This window comes from Patagioenas fasciata, chromosome Z, assembly GCF_037038585.1.
Source record: "Patagioenas fasciata isolate bPatFas1 chromosome Z, bPatFas1.hap1, whole genome shotgun sequence".
NCBI lineage: Eukaryota > Metazoa > Chordata > Aves > Columbiformes > Columbidae > Patagioenas > Patagioenas fasciata.
Genome location: NC_092560.1, coordinates 1,137,786 through 1,155,074, shown reverse-complemented (window position 1 = coordinate 1,155,074; position 17,289 = coordinate 1,137,786). Strand labels below are relative to the sequence as shown.

The following is a 17,289-nucleotide window of genomic DNA, read 5'->3' as shown; positions in this document are numbered from 1 at the left end:
CCCACCACCCCCAAGCAGCAGAAAACAACTTTGATAACAATAAAAACAAAAGCTCAAATAAAATGGTTTAGAACCAAAAGTATTGTTCACTTCAACTACATTCTCCAGTACATTCTGCTGTTATTGAAGTGCAAACAGTAGTCAACACCTATCATGAAGTTATATTGTGAGTTTACAATGTCCAGAGTCTTTGCGTATTTCCATGTTCCCAATACAGATGTCAGACTAAACCGTTTGGATTTACATTCTTACGTATGTTCAGAGAAAAAGCCACAACCACTAAACCCCAAAGGTCATGAAAAGTATATTAATTGTGGAGTTTTGCAGACTTACTTCCCTGGACAGACATTGAAACTCTAACACCATTCTCATATTTTTTCCTTCCTCACTTTTTTTTCCAATTTGAATTTTGCCCTCCCCATTTCAAAATGTTTTCAAGTATCTATACTGGTCATCAGGAGACTTTAACTTTACAGCCCTCAAGGGGAGAAGATAATGAGAATTATCACTACTTTTTGGTAAACCAAAGGCCTCAAGAATTAGGTGAGAAGAGGAAAACAAAAGCAGGGAGATTCCAGGTAACTACAGAGGTCCCTGCAATGCCTTTTTGCACAGTTTACAGGGTCTGAAAAGTTGTAAATGGTAACAAGCAGAGTATTCAAGTCTGTCATTTCAGTCAGTGTTATTTTCTGTATTTGGTTTCTCTCACTAATTCTACACGAATACTTAAAGCAGCCTTTACCTTCAAGAACTGAGTGAGTGCTTTTCCTTTGTCTCTCTTTGTCTCCTCACTCATGAACCAGTATGTGAGTCCCAGGTACTGATGATACTCTGCAGTTTCAGCCTTTCTTTCAATAGCATTTAAGAAACTAAATAAAAGGAACAGAGCTCAGATCAGACAAACTCTCAAAATCTGCGAAACAGTATATTCTATTCTCCCCGACATTTCCCTGCTAGAGGAAAGAAAAAAATAAATCTACCTTCTTTCTGCCTGTTCATAGTTCTTCTGGGAGTAATGGATGAAACCATCTAGAGCATGGGACTCGGCGAGATCAGGGTGGGACAACAGAAGCTCTTGTGAGATCTGCAAAAGGATGTAATTCTTCCCTAGTTATTTTGTCTATGAAACCAAGAATTCCATTTAGCTTACAGGAATTACAATATAGCACTAACCTCGGAAGCTTGATCCAATAAACCTTTGTTTAGATAAGCCTGACCTCTGATAGCTACAACCACTGGATCACTGCTTGCATCCACAATCTAGAAAAACAAATAACACGCATGACCAAGTTATTCTCTCCCCAGATTAAGAAAACAGGAGTGTCAACATCAGGCAGACTGCATAAAGACAAGAAAACATTTACACAGAATACCCTTGGGAGACCTCGGAATAATTTTGATGAAGGTAGGAGATCATAGAGCTTAAGAACAAAGGTACAGAAGTCTAAACAGTGAAGAAGGAAACTGTGAGACAGCAAACAGTGGAAGCAACTTCTGTCTAAAGTTTAACTACTCAATCTTAGAGCAATATGCCCTTGTTCATGACTAATAACGAAGGAAAGGGGGAGTAGGATTAGAATAATAATTCAAATTAAGATGAACAACAGCCATAGATCTAGCAAGAACGCAGCAGCACTGAGCAAGACCAGGCTAGGTCAAAAGTGATGGCTTCTAAAATTAGTATTTTAAGTGAAAAAGAGTTGTAGTAAAGCCTAAAAAACAGAGAATGACGGTGTGTTACACCATAATTGGCAAGCGTTATCTAAACCATACAGAACGTAAAAAGGAGGCAAGGGTACAAATACACAGCTTGAGCTTTTAGTACAGAAAGATGAGAGCACTTTTAAAAATCAAATAGGAAAAAATATACATTTTAGTCAATGAAAATACCTGCTCAAGTGCTTTAATGGCTTCTTCTGCAGCATCAGCATCAGCTATTTTAATCAAAGCCTCTGCTTTCAACTGAAGGATAAGGTTCTTCCATCGAAGACTGGGACCCTCAGGAGTTCCAAGAACCTCAAGAGCTGTTGACAAAAGAAGTTTTGTCAAGTAAAAGTAGAAAAGTGAACAACAAAAAGCACTGCTCTTTCCAATACTTTTAAAATCTTGTTAATTACAATTTTTCAGTCTAATAGAACATCACTTAATGGAACAATTTTTTGACTGCTCTCCCCCATGCTGAAGGAATTGTTCTGTAAAATTTCTATCCATTCATGTCTAAAAGTTAAATCAATTTTAGAAAGGTCCTCTCAGACGTGTGGAGAGACTGATTGCTTTCTGGCTGCTGGCCTTATAATTGGGAATGCTACATTTTTCCAATCTGTGTTCTGAAGAAACAGTGACCTTTCAATAAAACAGTTGTTTTATAGTTCAGTGTTCAAATAAAAAAGTATTACTGAAACGTGGGATTTAACTGTGTGCCTGTGCAAAGGTAACTTTGTACTTTTTAGGCAGCATTGATTACTTCTCCAATACACAATATAATCTCACCCCAGAGAATGAGGGCATCTCTGTTGAACTTCAGCATTCTCCAAAGCCGGGAACTTTTCAAATAACTCAATTAGCTATCTTTATTTTCACATATGATGAACTTTTGTCTGACTTGATGCACAACAGGCCAAGCATAAAGCAATCCTTGCCCAGAATTCTCTCAGACTTCACACTTTCTTTGGACTCTGGGAAACTTCCTGCAAGGCTTAATTTACACCTAACATTGAGAAAAAAACACCTTATTTTGTTTGTTCTGAGCCTACCAGCTTTTAGCTGCATTTGATACTAAACATACTAAACAGACCTTGTGCAGGAAAACAAAACCCTTGATCTTCATTCACGGATTTCAAAATCATCTCTTCTCCAGGTTGGAAAAGGACTTTAGAGGCTATTTACTTGTTCTGATATGCTGCATTGTCCATACATTTGATCATCCTTTTAGTAGTCTATTAACTTCTACTGTTATTTTGTATTTTGAGAAGGAGCAGACAGGTATCAAAACTGCACACAAAATTTGCCATGCGGCTAAAGTTCTTAAAACAAATAGATGTTTCACTAACTGTCCCCTTCGCCATAATTCCTAATATTTTACTTGCTTACAAAGCATGGAAAAGGAAAGAAACAAAATGAATAATTTTCTGGTATCTACTTCAACAAGACTGTAGGACGGCTTTGTGAGAACATTTCTTCCCACGACTGTATGATTTTTCAATTACAACTATGGAATTTTATTAATTATTTTAACACCTGGTCACTCCCTCCAGTAATCTCATTTTAGAGTTTTTCAGTCTACTTTGAATGGTAGCGAACATTATAATCTTATTACTCGATATTCATAAAAGACTAGAAAAGAGGATGAACAACACAGGTACCAGTGGAAGTGTCAGGGACACATTCCAGCCTGAAAATAACCATTGTTACTACACTGTGCCCTAGCTTTTAACTTATTTAAAACTGACAAAACCACACAGTGCTACAACTCTACTTTGTAAACCAAGGCTGCTCAGTTTCTTTAACAGTCTTGTAAGAGATCTTATCAGTTACTACCTGGAAATCAGAGTAGACTATATCACAACTCCTTCATCCATGTGCTCATAAACTCCTTCAAGAAGTTCTAAACCAACAACTTTACTTTACAAAAGCCACGCTGGCTATGTCCCAGAATAACATTTCTACATAAATTCCCGAACTCTGTCCTTTCAGTGTTAACTAATTTAACCACTACACATATCAGACTTGTTGGTGGTTTCCTTGCTCTTCCCTAGAACCCTTTTTAAAGGTCATGGTCACACGGTCTACCTTCAAGCATTTGGGTGGCAAGACAGTTTAAGCAAGCAGTAACATAAACCACTCAGTACTTCAGCAATTTCATCTTTATGTTCCTTAGTCAACTTCTAGGTCAATATCTCATAGTTCCTTGACATTAGTTTTTCATGCCTTGTTTTATAGCAACTTCTATTAATCCTGTAAACACAGACAAGTTGTTTGATGAATCCCCTGAAAAGGGTCATGGTGTACATGGTGTAGAAGTCACCGTGAGCTCTTCAACACTGAACACAGATGGGAAATCATGTCACTTTCATTCTTTCTGCAACACATTTCTTTTTACCTACTTTGTTGTGTTTTCACATTTCCTCCACCAAAATTTATAGGCATTCTCAATCTCCTTCACTGGCAAGTACTTCCTCTTGGTTTTAATAACTTCCCACGACTGTTGAGCCAAGTCCGCATATTTTTACCTCTTCAAGTCTTTATTGAGAAGTTTTTCATTGCATTTGTCCCCCTCAGAAAAAAGTCCACTTTTCCTGTCCCTTCAATTATACTCATCAGATAACGGCTCAATTTGGATTAGATATGCATCACTAGATCATAGGAACTGCCCTCATTCCCAGCTTGCCTGGATGAAGATTTACACTGAGGTTTCTTAAGATGTACTTGTACTATGCAACATTGCTGCATTTTATGTTAACCTGACTAAAATCCTATCTTTTAAGTCTAAATATGAAGTCTATGAGACTGAAAATCTGTGACACCTGCCCTTGCGGTTGCAGGCAATTCTCTGCTGTTTGGCAGAGTTGGTCAACCAGCAGCTGAAAAAGCACATCAGAACATGCAAACCTCTTAAACATTAACCATCAAACAGCTTTCTGGTTCTAATCAGCCAAGTAATTTCTCCTTTCCTGAGACTAAGGGTACACTGGCAGGATTACACAAAGCGGTGAAGCCCTGAAGTCACTCTTGCAATTAGCAGACATTTACCTTGATTGCAAGACAGGACAGCATCCCTGTGTTTGTGAATTTTCATCTGTGCCTCTGCCAGATAATGCCATGCTGCTGGACACTGGCTGGTCTTCTGCAAACCTAGTAAGAGTTTAAAAAAAGAAATTAAAAAAGGCTGCAAAGACACTGTAGCTGGCAGATGTTGTATTGCCATATAATGTCAAACACATTGTCAATCAGATAATAAGACTTGCAGTTATTTTTTTCCTTTGAGTCTTATTTTAAGCTGTTTTAGACATACAGGCCTCCATGCAGTAAGGCAAAGACTGAGAAGCACGTAAGCTTCTGTTAGGCTTACTTGCGTATAAGATTACACATACAGAAAATAAAAAGGGGAAAAAGAAGTGAGGAAATATACAACACTAGCTTAAGGTGCATTTTTGTTTCAAAAAGAAAAAAGTTCTTCTCTTTGATCAGACATTAATATCAGCAGCCTGTAGATTGCTTTAGAAAGTTTTCCTTAGAAATCAGAAAAAAGCCAATAGAACTTCAAGACAGTAGAAAAATGACGGCAAGAGCATTTCACTGAAACTTCCTGATGAACTTGCCTTAAGTAGAGATTCAGTAATAAAAACTAATTTGATTCTCCTGAGATTTTACACATGAATATATATATATATATATATATATATATATATATATATATATATATATACACATATAAAACTACTAAATAATGCCTTGAAGCTTTAATGCCTAAGATGCAAACATTTGGCTTACTGGGCAGACATTATTTCCAAACTTTAGAAATTTCTAGCGATACCAACTGCCTTATTCTTTGCAGAGTATTACATGTAAAAGTAAAAACAAATAAATAAAATAATTTGAGACATGTATCTTTTGCCAAAACCAGGATGTATGTCTTGTCAAAACAGCCAACGATCATGTGAGCTAGAAGAACTCGCTTTCCACGGAAGGCTTTTTCCTCTTAAGCACCTGAAAACTTCAGATTTTAGGTAAGACATGTTTTTCCACTGTGGATAAGCTGCCGTTGAATATTGTAGAATATCTCAAAATCCAATTTCAGAAACAATCTTATTCTAAACCTGGGAGAAAGGATGTAGGATATCACAGCATAGCCTGACCGATTCATGACTGCATAGAACCCGAATGTTTATTTACACAGCTTTGTCAGTAAGTCGCTTCGAATTTTCCACACCCAGCACCATGCGATTAGAAGAGTCCTATTTTCCCACTATTATACTTATGAATAATTTTCAAAGAGCTTTGCCATTTCAATACAAGCAAGATTATTACAGAATAGCAAGCCAACTCTTCAGTAAATCTGGCTACTGTAAAAAAAAAAAATCCACTGATATTTCCCTTTATATATCCAATACAAGTGTTCACCTAATGTAAGTGTTAAAGAGGCCTTAAAATGATATAACTTTAAAAGGAAGTCACCTTTGTTCAGGTATAGAAACGCAGTGACTAGATTAAGGAAGGTGCATTACATATTACTTTATAAATTCTGCATTCCTTCATTAATTGGTATTGCTGTAACTACTGCTTCATCTAGGTATTTCCCCAATAACACCCAGATTTTTAAAAAGTCTGAACTTGATCACACTAAAATCATACTTAAAGCTATATTTTGAAGAATTTCAATGCCCAACTGTTGAGTAGTCTTTTAAAATCCAGCTGGTCTTAGAACGGGCAAACTACTATGCAAGTATAAGATTTCAAAAATGTTCAGCATAAACCCGTTGATATTCAAGTTATAGACTATTTACAGCTCATATTACACATTTACCTTCAGTAAGACTCTTAATAGCCTCCTTGTATTTCTTTTCTTGGAGGCATTTTACACCAAAACCAATGATGCCTGGACCACTACTTGCATCCATCTCCAAAAGCTTAGAAATATACTGCAGGGCCTCTTCTGACAAAGTACCTGCTTTCAGAAAAAAGAAACAAACAAACAAATCATTATACAGAGTTTTAGATTTTAAAAAAAGTAACAGCGCACCTTATCTACATAAATATGAGTCTCACCTTTTGAGCTCAAACTAACAAATGTATTTACTTAACTTTTTCCTAAAGGAAAACATACTTATCACCCTCCACCCCAAAAACGTTCCACCCCCAAAACTTGAAAAACACACAGTAATCTAAGTACCCAGTTACCACCAAAGAAAATGAACTGTTAGTCTGACACCTGAATTTTTAACCACTTGTGTTAAACTACTACAGGTATATTTCCTTATAAGTAGAAACGAATTCCTTCACGGGCTTTCATGTAAGCCCAACTAAATGCCCACATGTCAAAATCTGCCACAGATAAATCAAAATAATTTCCTTCCACAGTAGGTCTTGTGTACCTACGAATTTGCTGGGATAGGTCTGCTGAAACAGTCTTGCTTTGAAACCACATAATTTAATATCTTAGCTTAATTTTAACTGATGCCACTAACTCTTTATGACTGTGTTCAGCAGTGATTGTAGACTTGGCAGTCCTTGCTTAAAGCAACTGTTATGACTTGCAGAAACAGTCTTTGAACTACTATTTTCTTTAAAAAAATAAGGATTCCCTTGACATAAGGGTTGTCTTTGGTCTGCATTTGGTAAAGGTGACTAATAATGCATCTGAGTTACAAGCCCACAAGTTTGGGGCCTGAAGGACGATGACATGGTTGGAATGGCTCAGATAAAAACAAACAGCCTCATTAAAACTGAAGCACCATCCTCTCCACCCCAATATGGCTGTGGGATGGTGAGATGTTGTCAGAGCATTGGTATATAAGAACTGTACCAACCAGATGCTCCTTTTCCTTTGAAAATTAGTTTCTGCATGTTTGAACTGTAAAGCATCCTCATGTGGAAATAAGAGCCTAGGCCTCATTTATCTTAATCCTTTTTCAATCGAAGTGAAAAATTCTCTCTCACTATTTCATGAAGCCTACTGTCAAAACTGGAAAAGGCATTCTTCTACCTAAGCTGAAAGTTATTTGTCTTTACATAAATCAGACTGTTTTTTTCCCTGATTTTCTTTCCTTGTTTCAAAAAGAAATAAAATCAACTTCTGACACCTTTAACAGTAAAATGAAAGATCAAAATTTGGTAGTTATATATGAAAACACTGAGAAAGTGCCCAACACTATTGCAATGTTTTTCATGAACTACCAAAAATAGCAATTGTATACTTTCAGATCCCTGCACTATTGAACATATCATGGTATTTTTATTCCCCTCACTGATTCTCCTTTTCTACTTAGAACATATATCTAAACAGATCTGTTTATTCCCTATTCACCATGCATTCTTTTGAAGAAAGTTTCACAAATGTTTGTGTCTTTTTGCCAAAAGAGATTTTCTGTGTCAATAGTAACTTAAGTGTAGCCCATCCTCAGCCTTAGAGCACTGGTTAACATTCTCTGCTCTCTCTTCTAAGCTTAAGAAGTTAAACTTCATTTACGCAGAGAGGCTGCTTCCAAGTTTTTAATGCCTTTTTTTTTTGCAACTTTGCACATTGGACTTATTATGGAGAAGTTTTTTTCCAATTTACGGTCAGCACTCAGTTACAGAGCTAAGAAACAGCAAATCATAGGACCAAACACTGCGTTTCTGGACAGGTACAAATATAGCATAAAAGGAAATAGCGCACTTGCATTGGGTTGTGAAGGGCAAAAACTTGTAAAAAGATTGTAACAAAACTATGTAACAAATAACTTAAGTCCCAAGAATATCTAAATCCATCCTACTCACCCGACTGAATGAAGTGCAAGCAAAGTACTTCTAAAGGATAACTCATAGAAGGATACAAAGCCATCATATCATTACAGGCCTTTTCCAATCTAGCTGATTCATGAGGAAACTTGAAAGGAACAAAAAATAAGTTATTTGTGTGAATTATCACATATGGAATATTACATCTCTTCACTGAAGCAGATAGGTTAACATAACCTTACTTTCAACAAGCACTGAATAAAGTCCTTGTAAAGATTTCGGTGGTCTTCACCAGGAACAGGGTCAGCAGAGTTCACCGCGTTTTCAAATGCAGTCAAAAGCTGAAATAAAAAATCATTAGGAGAGAAAGAAACAGAGACTCTAGGAAAAGGTTATCTTCATAGCATAGACTATTTCAGGCAGAAGGGACCTACAACATCCATCTAGCGCACCTGCCTGACCACCCCAAGGCTGACCAAAAGTTAAATCATGTTATTAGGGACATTGACCAAATGTCTCTCAACCACTGGCTGGCTTGGGCTATCAACCATCTCTGCAGGAAGCCCGTTCCAGGGTTTGGCCACCCTCTCAGCAAAGAAATGCTTCCTTGTGCGCAGTCTGAACCTCTCCTGTTGCAGCTTTGAGCCACTCCCACATGTCCTGTCACTGGACCCCAGGAAAAAGAGCTCAGCACCTCCCTCTACATGTCCCCTCCTCAGGAAGCTGCAGAGCCATGATGTCGCCCCTCAGCCTCCTTTGCTCCAAACTAGACAAACACAGAGGCCTCAGCTGCTGCTTACAGGACCTGCCTTCCAGCTCTTCCATAGTTAAGTGGATATTTACATCTTATTATCTAGATCCTACCAATTAAATTTACACTAGTACTGTGAACAGAGAAAGTCACAAAGTTCCTTATCACAAAGTAGTACTCAAATAGAATCCAAAGCACATTAACTGTCTGCTACAAGATAAAGCAGTAATACACTGTTTCATGACATAAGATGGGCACAAGGAAGGTGAAATTTGTAAGAACATAGACTTCTTCAAACCTAATCCAAATTCAAAGAAGGAATTGGTAGCACAAAAACCCAGGTTACTGTCCTCTAGGATTGACTGTCAGCCCTCCCCTCTGCTCTCATCTGGAAATCTAGTCCTCTATTTCTTGACTCCTTACACATTGGAGAACACAGATAACACAGAGTCTATATCACGAATATGCATGCTAAACAAAAAGTAGCCCACAGGTTGTCACAAGCAAAACACTAAATAGGAGGTTGCCTTCTAGGTTCAGCTGCTTTACTCAAAACTGCAGTAAACTGAACTGTAGATTTCCATGTGAAAACTATTCCTGATATTTTTGTAACTTTTTTTCTTTTTGAAACTTCTTGTCCCCAAAAAGGCAAGTAGAATGGCCTACAGCACCTCTTTTCTATAAGAGCTCATAATGTAAGGCATTTGCCTTCTCAAAAAGTAGAAATCCAGATACAATTTTCTGCTGTCTGAAATTATTTCAATTTCTGTTTTCTACCTTCTGGAGCACTGCTATCAACCAGATTGGTGATTTCCACCTTTCATGCTGATGTAGGTTCATTTTGCAAGAGCAGACAAGCCAGATAGAACAAAATTAACTTTAGCCATAGAGAACACAGGACTAGTGTAATTCTTTATCTTTCTGTTTGCTCCAATTAGTTTTGACATTCTCCCAAGAAGAGAGAGCTTAAAATCTACAGGAGAAAGGAAAATTTGAACCCAAACAATGTTAAGCACTATGTACAAAGGAAAAACAGTGCTAAGTTAATTCTTTCACCCTCTGGGGAAGTTTCTTGTTTTGAATAATGCCTACATTCTAGACTCTGTGAAAGCTTATGAGTGATGCTTCTCATAACATGCAGAGGTAGAACTGTGCTGCAGTGCTACACTGTGTTACAGGGCAAACTGGGGCTCCTGCAGAATTTAGGAGGCAGTTAATGAGGGAGTTCCAGGAGGGCTGCTTGGATTTAGGTGTTTATTCCACATAAGGCCCACCTCAATCAGTTGCAGCCTCACCGTTTCTGTTAGAAGTTAAAATCACACACCTTTTCCTAGAAGTTTAGTACTACTGCAGATTAATGAGGCATGAAATTGCAAGATTTTTAGGGGTTTTAAAGCTTCATTTCAAGTCCAGCTGCAGTGTGCATATGTATGTATCTAGATGAGGAGGGATAAACATTACTGACTGTTCGGTCTTATTAACCTGGGTCTGTGTACTGTCTTTCAGCAACTGGATCATCTTCTTCCAAAGCTGATGAAGCTCTGCCTTTTCTGTACCTTCCTCTCGTTTCATCTGGATCAGTTTTTGCCATGCTTCAGCCACCTGTCAACAGGAAGCAAATAAAATATGTTGCCAATCTTTAAAGAACTGGATACAAGCTTTCCAATTACTGCAATTCAACCACATTAGGGGAGACAACAAAGTAACTGTTAAAGTAATGACCCAGATTTACCTGCTTTCTGATCAAAGCAATAACAAATCCCGAAGCGTCGAGAGGGACCTGTCTACCTTACAAGGTACAGTAAATAAAGGAGCCACCACCAAGAGTGTGAATTCTGACTCTGGCTCCTGGAGGAAATAGTAAAAACAGTAAAAATAGACATAAACAGTCCTCTGATATGCTCTGAAGAAAAAAGGGAAATCTGGTTGAATCTACAGCACTATTATCAGAAACAGAAGAACAGCAGCAGTACATGTTGAAATTCCAGAGTGGAAAGATCAACAAAACTGAAAAAGAGTAAATAGGACCCTGCAGCCTAACTTGCAGTTTCTTGTTACACAGAGAGCAAATCTGCTTTCATATGCTATTAATATTGAATTTAATTTCAGAAACTGATATATAAAGATGCTTTGGAGCTAATTAATAGTAATGAGCCTGATGCTAAGTGATATGTAAATTTTTTCATTTTCCATTGTTGGAGGAACGGGGAGAAGATGTCATAAGACCATCCACCACATTGTAAGAAAGAAACCCTTTCAAACAAAGAGTAAACAGCATAACTACAACAATATGTATCCTTTAACATTACTAAAGAGACTATAAGCATTGTTTCTGTAAAACCCTTCAAGCATTTAACAGCTCCACCTCGTGGTAAGCGACCGGAGCCACAACTACTTTGCAAGGATGATGCTGACAGGGACACTGGGAGTGCTTGCTGGGCTGATGCTTGGGTTGCCTTGAAGCAGCTTTACAGGTCCTGACCATTGTGCATGGAATGCAACACACAGAATAACAGAATCACAAAATGTTTGGGTTGGCATAAGCCCTCCCAGCTCTCCCAGTGCCTCCCCTGCCATAAGCAGGGACATCTTCACCAGCTCAGGTTGCTCAGAGCCCGTCCAGCCTGGCCTGGGATGTCTCCAGGGATGGTTCATCCACCATCTCTCTGGGTACCTGGGCCAGGCTCTCACCACCCTCAAGGCCAATGATTTCTTCCTCATGCCTGGCCTGAATCTCCCTCCTTTAGTTTAAACCATCACCCCTTGTCCTGTCACAACAGGCCCTGCTCAAAAGTCTGTCCCATCTTTCTCATGGGCCCCTTTTAAGCACTGAAAGGTGCACTAAGGTCTCCCCGGAGCTTCTCTTCTCCAGCTGAACACCCCAACTCTCTCAGCCTGTCCCCAGCAGAGCTGTTCCAGCCTCAGATGATTCCTGTGGCTCCTCTGGCCCCTCTCCAGCAGGTCCATGTCTGTCCTGTACAAGTGCAATCAGCCACAGGCAATCAAGTTCAGGTTGTTTATAAATTCCACCCTACCCCTGGCATGAAATATGAGGACAGTCTAGGAAGGGATCACCACACCAGCGAAGAGCTAATGAGACACCTAGAGCTGTCCAAGCCAGGCAAAGGATACCTGACACGCACATACATGTAAATGTGCATTTGGGACCATGCTTGACTTCTGGAAATAAAAAGAAAAATTATGTTCCACTCTTTCAGCCCATATACTAACATCCTTTGCCAAGTTTTGGCAGTTTAACGGATTGCATCCAAGTCTGTTACACAGTGGAAAAAAAGGAACATAGTCAAAATAATTTCTTCCTAGCAGTTGTCCACAAAGGGACCCCAAGTAGTCTGCAGCCCAAAGAATTGGGGATTCCTTGATGAAGAGTAGTTACTTTTGATCAAAGGGAAGTTTCTTAGGAGAGAAAGTAGTCAACCTACCTCTAAATATTTCTTCTCTTGATGATACAGGTCCACAAGCTTGTTACACACATCATACCATTTTTGCTTGTCAGCACTAGAAGGGAGGAAGGAAGAAAATTCAACACAAACAAGCTAAGTTTTCTATAAAAGTGTAATGTTTTTCAAGTTCTGTCAAATAATTTTAGTAGGTTCAGTTGCCAAACAAATATTTAGAATAAATACTACAGATTGCCCTAAAAGTTTTACTTTTTGCTGTTCTGAGTAAAAAAAAAAAAAAAAAGGCAAAAAAAAAAACCAAAACCAAACTTCAAGCCATTGTACTTTTCTTTTTGAACAATTTTCAGATTAAGGAAACAAGTCAAACACTCCAGTCAGTTCCAGTAACAGCTGAGAGTTAGACTTGTTTAGAACTGTACCTAGAAGAATCGGATGACATATAACCTGTGATCTTAAAGCAGATAAAAATAAGTCTCCTTATTAATGCAGACAGTGAACTATCAGAGCTAAATGCTTAAAGGCAGTGAGTTTAGACAGAGGACATTGGACAACACAGAATTATCTAAACTACTAACCTCAAGTACAATTATTCCAATAGTTTTTGTGCTATCAAAAGAGACAGGATCAAGAAACCTCATACAGGCAGAGAAAATGTGACTAACAACTGCTGACCCACTGTTGTGACAAGGTTTAAAAAAAAAAATCCTACCCTATGTATCAGCAATGGCATTCACGGAGCTAGAAATCTTAAGACTAAATTACGGAATTTAATTTCCTTTACCTTTCATAGAGTTCTAAGAGCTTTCGGTAAACATCTGCTAAGTCTCCTTTGGCATCTGTTTGGTTGGGTTTCTCATATAAATTTGCTAACCCCTTTAGAAAAAAAAAAGATTAAAAATAAGTAAGATTTGATGTCAACAGTTATGTGCTATGCAAACACTGCAAGTTCTGCCTGTAAAAATTATTCTGTCTTCAATGATGTCATGAAGAAATCTCTGAGCAGTATCTACACTGATATTTCTGTACAGTCTTCTGAAGCTACTTATTTTAAATTAAAAGCTTTTCTCACTTTCTTAACTAACACCAACAAGTATTTGAAACTTGCATATATTACAAAATCTTGTTTGCATAATAGACAGTATACAAATCACACTAAGTCATACGATAAAAGATCTATACCCAAGTATCATACTTTCTTGTACAGTAACAGAAATCCGGAATATGACTGCAAAACTGAGGAAATTTCAATACACCTTGAAATCAGACACCAACAGTTATACTTTGAATGTATTTGTATTTAAAATACTAAGAACCTTACTAACTTAGAAAAATATCAATTGATGGTACCGGAGACAGACTTAACATGCAACCTTATGCTTCAGAAGTCTCCAAATAACAAAACCACATATTGTAAATAAATACTGTTACAGGTTGCCATGCACACACCACCCAGCACACAGCTATTTTTAATGTATACTGTTATTTTTAAGTAACAACAACATAATTCAGTAACAAACCCCTCAATGCTGGAAAAAGAAGATACTGGGTAAAACATTTTTTCTCCTATGAGAGAACCATTGTCAAATGTTTCTTGAGCTACAAGCATGGAAGTCACTAAGCATGGATGAATTTACTGTATTCGTGTTATCCCTTGCACATCTCACTGCTAGCTGGTATGCACAAGAAACACAAAATTAAATATACTGAAACCAAAGTTCACCCTGCTATACATATGCAGCCACCCACAGCTTCACTTTGGACACACAAATAATTTGAACCTCAGCCACTCCAAAGCTTCAGTAGAACTAAGGGCCTCAAGAAAACATGATGTAAGTCTCAATGTTGCTGTATTCCCATATTTAACTCCACAGTGAAATTTTTAGGGAAAGAAAAAGTGAATCTGGATGTTCACATACCTGCCATGCCAGTAACTGGTTTGGTTCAAGTTCAATAGCCTTCTTATATGCTCCTTTGGCCTGATCAGGCTGCTCCAACTCAGCAGCTGCCAGGCCAATAAATACCCAGGCATTGTAGTTATTTTTTTCTTGCTTCAAGACTGCCTAGAAATACACAATTTTAAGTGAAACTGATGAATGAAATGCATTGACTTTATCCTTACAGTTGGTGGATTATTCCATATGGTAACATTAGAAGTAAGAAGTTAAATTTTTAGGAAAAGGCTAAGATTAATAACTTCAGCTTTTCATACCAGAGAATGCTCCATATCTGAACTCTTCTGCCAGTAACCATATCTGTAGCTCAGCAATTAAAGAACTCCTGCCCAGGATTTTTATCTCTATAATTCTAGACTTACTATTCTTATTGCCACATAAAATGTAAATGCAAAAGCAACAGGAACAAAAGTTTATGTGTGGGCAGCTAACATGGTCAATGAAATTAAATTTGAAAAATCAATCTCAGCTCTTACGACAACAAGGTACTCCACATTCTGCATTACCATGCGGCTGTAGGGGTATAAGCACAGCAAACAAAATGTGCAAAAAAATATTACCTTCCAAGTAAAAAATTAATTACCTTGCAATGTTTTAAGGCTTCCTTATATTCTTTATTTCGTATTGCTTCTCTGGCACTCTTTAATGCTGCCTTCACCTCCTTATTCGACATTGTGGCTATTAACTGAAAAGGACATATAGTCAGTTCTTATAAAAAGATATATTGAACTCAAAACATTGTTAATATCCTACTGTACCTGCAGAGTGAGCATTTTAAACACAGAAATACAGTGCAACACACCAAAATGCATACAGCACTAAAAACTGCTGAAACGAACAATGTGGTTAAAATCAGTAACTTACACTTTGCTTCAAGGTAGGATTAAGCCAATATTCCAAACAGTTAAATGATACAAAGTATTTACCCCTGAATGAAATTTTCCTTAAGGTTTAAGATGAATTTGAACAGGAGGAAAGGCGTTACATGGCAGTCACCTTAGACTCCTAGAATCATAGAAGGTCCTGAGCTGGAAGGACCCAAAGCATCATCGGTTCAAACTCCTGTCCCTGCAATGACAACCCCACAGGGCACCCCATGTGTCTGAGGACGGTGTCCAGTCTCTTCTTGAACACTGTCAGGTTGGGGCCGTGACACCTCCCTGGGATCCTGTTCAGTGTCCAGCACCTCTGGGTGAAGAACCTTTTCCTCATGTCCCACTGACCCTCCCTGGCACATCTGCTGCCGTTCCCTGGGCTCTGTCACTGTCACAGAGCAGAGCTCACCCTGCCCCTCCTGCTCCTGCTGAGGAACCTGCAGCCCATGAGCTCTGCCCTCAGTCTGCTCTGCTCCAGCTGAGCAAACCCAGGGACTGCAGCCGCTCCTCACACGGCTTCCCCTGCAAACCTTCACCAGCTTCGTAGCCTCCTCTGGACACTCTCCAGTAGCTTTATCTCCTTTATCCTGGTCCCCAGCCCTGCACACAGTGAATGCTCCCGGTGAGGCAAGAGCAGAGCAGGACAATCCCCCCCTGCCTGGCTGGCGGTGCTGTGCTGGATGCACCACGACACAGGCCCCTCTTGGCGCCAGGGACACTGGTGGCTCATGTTCAACTTGCCGTCAACCAGAACCCCCACACCCCTCTCCACAGAGCTGTTCTCCAGCATCTCATCCCTCAGTCTGTCTGTACAGCCAGGGTTGCCGTGTCCCAGGTGCAAAATCCGGCACTTGAACTTCATGGTAGGTGATTGCTAGGAAGGCACCCTGCCTATATTTTATTTTAAAAGAGGAATTACTAAGTAGCAAACTGTGCCTAAGAGGCGTATTACCCTGGACAATGAGCTCAGGTTCTGGTGTGGGGTCTGCAGAAGGACCACGGCCATGGCCAGCCTGCCACCCATGTTCATGGGCCACGATGCTCCTCACCCTTCCCAACACCTACAGCAGACACCGTGTCCGTACACCCAAAGGGAATAAACATCAAAGGACACATCACAGAGGTATTCATGCTCCCGAAATATGCCATAATCATGCAGTATTTTGATGCATATGGTAAATTTTTTGCCTCAAATCCACTTTAGAAACACCACAGTCAAAACTAAGGTTGAGAGACAACACTGATGGTTCAGGCACTGAAAAAGGCTGAAAAAGTGAGAAACTTAAGAACAAAAAAAAACCTTTTAGCAGTTGAAGAGCAAAAGATGGAGAGAGGATGAAAGGCCTAGGGAGAAATTAGAAAGGAAAGGACATAGGAAGATGGTGCATTCCAAAGATTCCCTCAGAGAGAGAAAGAAAAATGAAATCTGTCAAACTTACATCGCTCAACGGCTCCTGGAGACAAATTCTCTTCCTAGGAGGGTAAAGACTCCTCGATCACCACAAACACACCGTTTCGCTGACATTTCGGAGCCTGAGCTCCATTTTCACCTACAGAGAAACGAAGACACCACGTCAGCGCACAACCGGGCGCCCTGGAGGAGCCCGGCCCCGGAGCCAGGGGCTCCCGCGGCCCGCCTGAGCGAGCGGCCCCGCGCCGGCAGCCATCCCCGCGGGGACGGGCACAGCGGGGGAAGGACACGACGGACCGACTCGACCCGATCCGATCCGATCCGATCCGATCCGTTCCGTTCCGTTCCGTTCCGTTCCGATTCGGCCCGATCAGCCACCGCCACCCTCCCCGTCCGCCTCCCTCACCCGCCGCCTCCACCGCCCGCGCACGCGCCCTTCCCG

At 39.5% G+C, this 17,289-nt stretch overlaps 1 protein-coding gene across 2 annotated transcripts in view; it reads right to left on the bottom strand.

The window, feature by feature from the left end:
• The window catches only part of SKIC3 (SKI3 subunit of superkiller complex), a 50,096-nt gene extending 32,924 nt beyond the window's left edge, over window positions 1-17,172 (bottom strand). The window contains exons 1-15 of one of the 2 annotated variants that reach the window (XM_071801920.1): window positions 17,145-17,172; window positions 16,876-16,986; window positions 15,145-15,246; window positions 14,526-14,669; window positions 13,391-13,482; window positions 12,631-12,706; window positions 10,670-10,789; window positions 8,679-8,777; window positions 8,476-8,584; window positions 6,524-6,667; window positions 4,750-4,851; window positions 1,891-2,024; window positions 1,174-1,260; window positions 981-1,084; window positions 743-869 (exon numbers count right to left, since the gene is read on the bottom strand). In XM_071801920.1, the coding sequence (XP_071658021.1) occupies window positions 743-869; window positions 981-1,084; window positions 1,174-1,260; window positions 1,891-2,024; window positions 4,750-4,851; window positions 6,524-6,667; window positions 8,476-8,584; window positions 8,679-8,777; window positions 10,670-10,789; window positions 12,631-12,706; window positions 13,391-13,482; window positions 14,526-14,669; window positions 15,145-15,234 (1,428 nt within the window). In that variant the 5' untranslated portion in view covers window positions 15,235-15,246; window positions 16,876-16,986; window positions 17,145-17,172. The remainder of the gene's footprint in view (window positions 1-742; window positions 870-980; window positions 1,085-1,173; window positions 1,261-1,890; window positions 2,025-4,749; window positions 4,852-6,523; window positions 6,668-8,475; window positions 8,585-8,678; window positions 8,778-10,669; window positions 10,790-12,630; window positions 12,707-13,390; window positions 13,483-14,525; window positions 14,670-15,144; window positions 15,247-16,875; window positions 16,987-17,144) is intronic. The other variant, XM_065861250.2, reaches the window with a different exon arrangement.
• Between the last annotated feature and the right edge of the window lie 117 nt (window positions 17,173-17,289).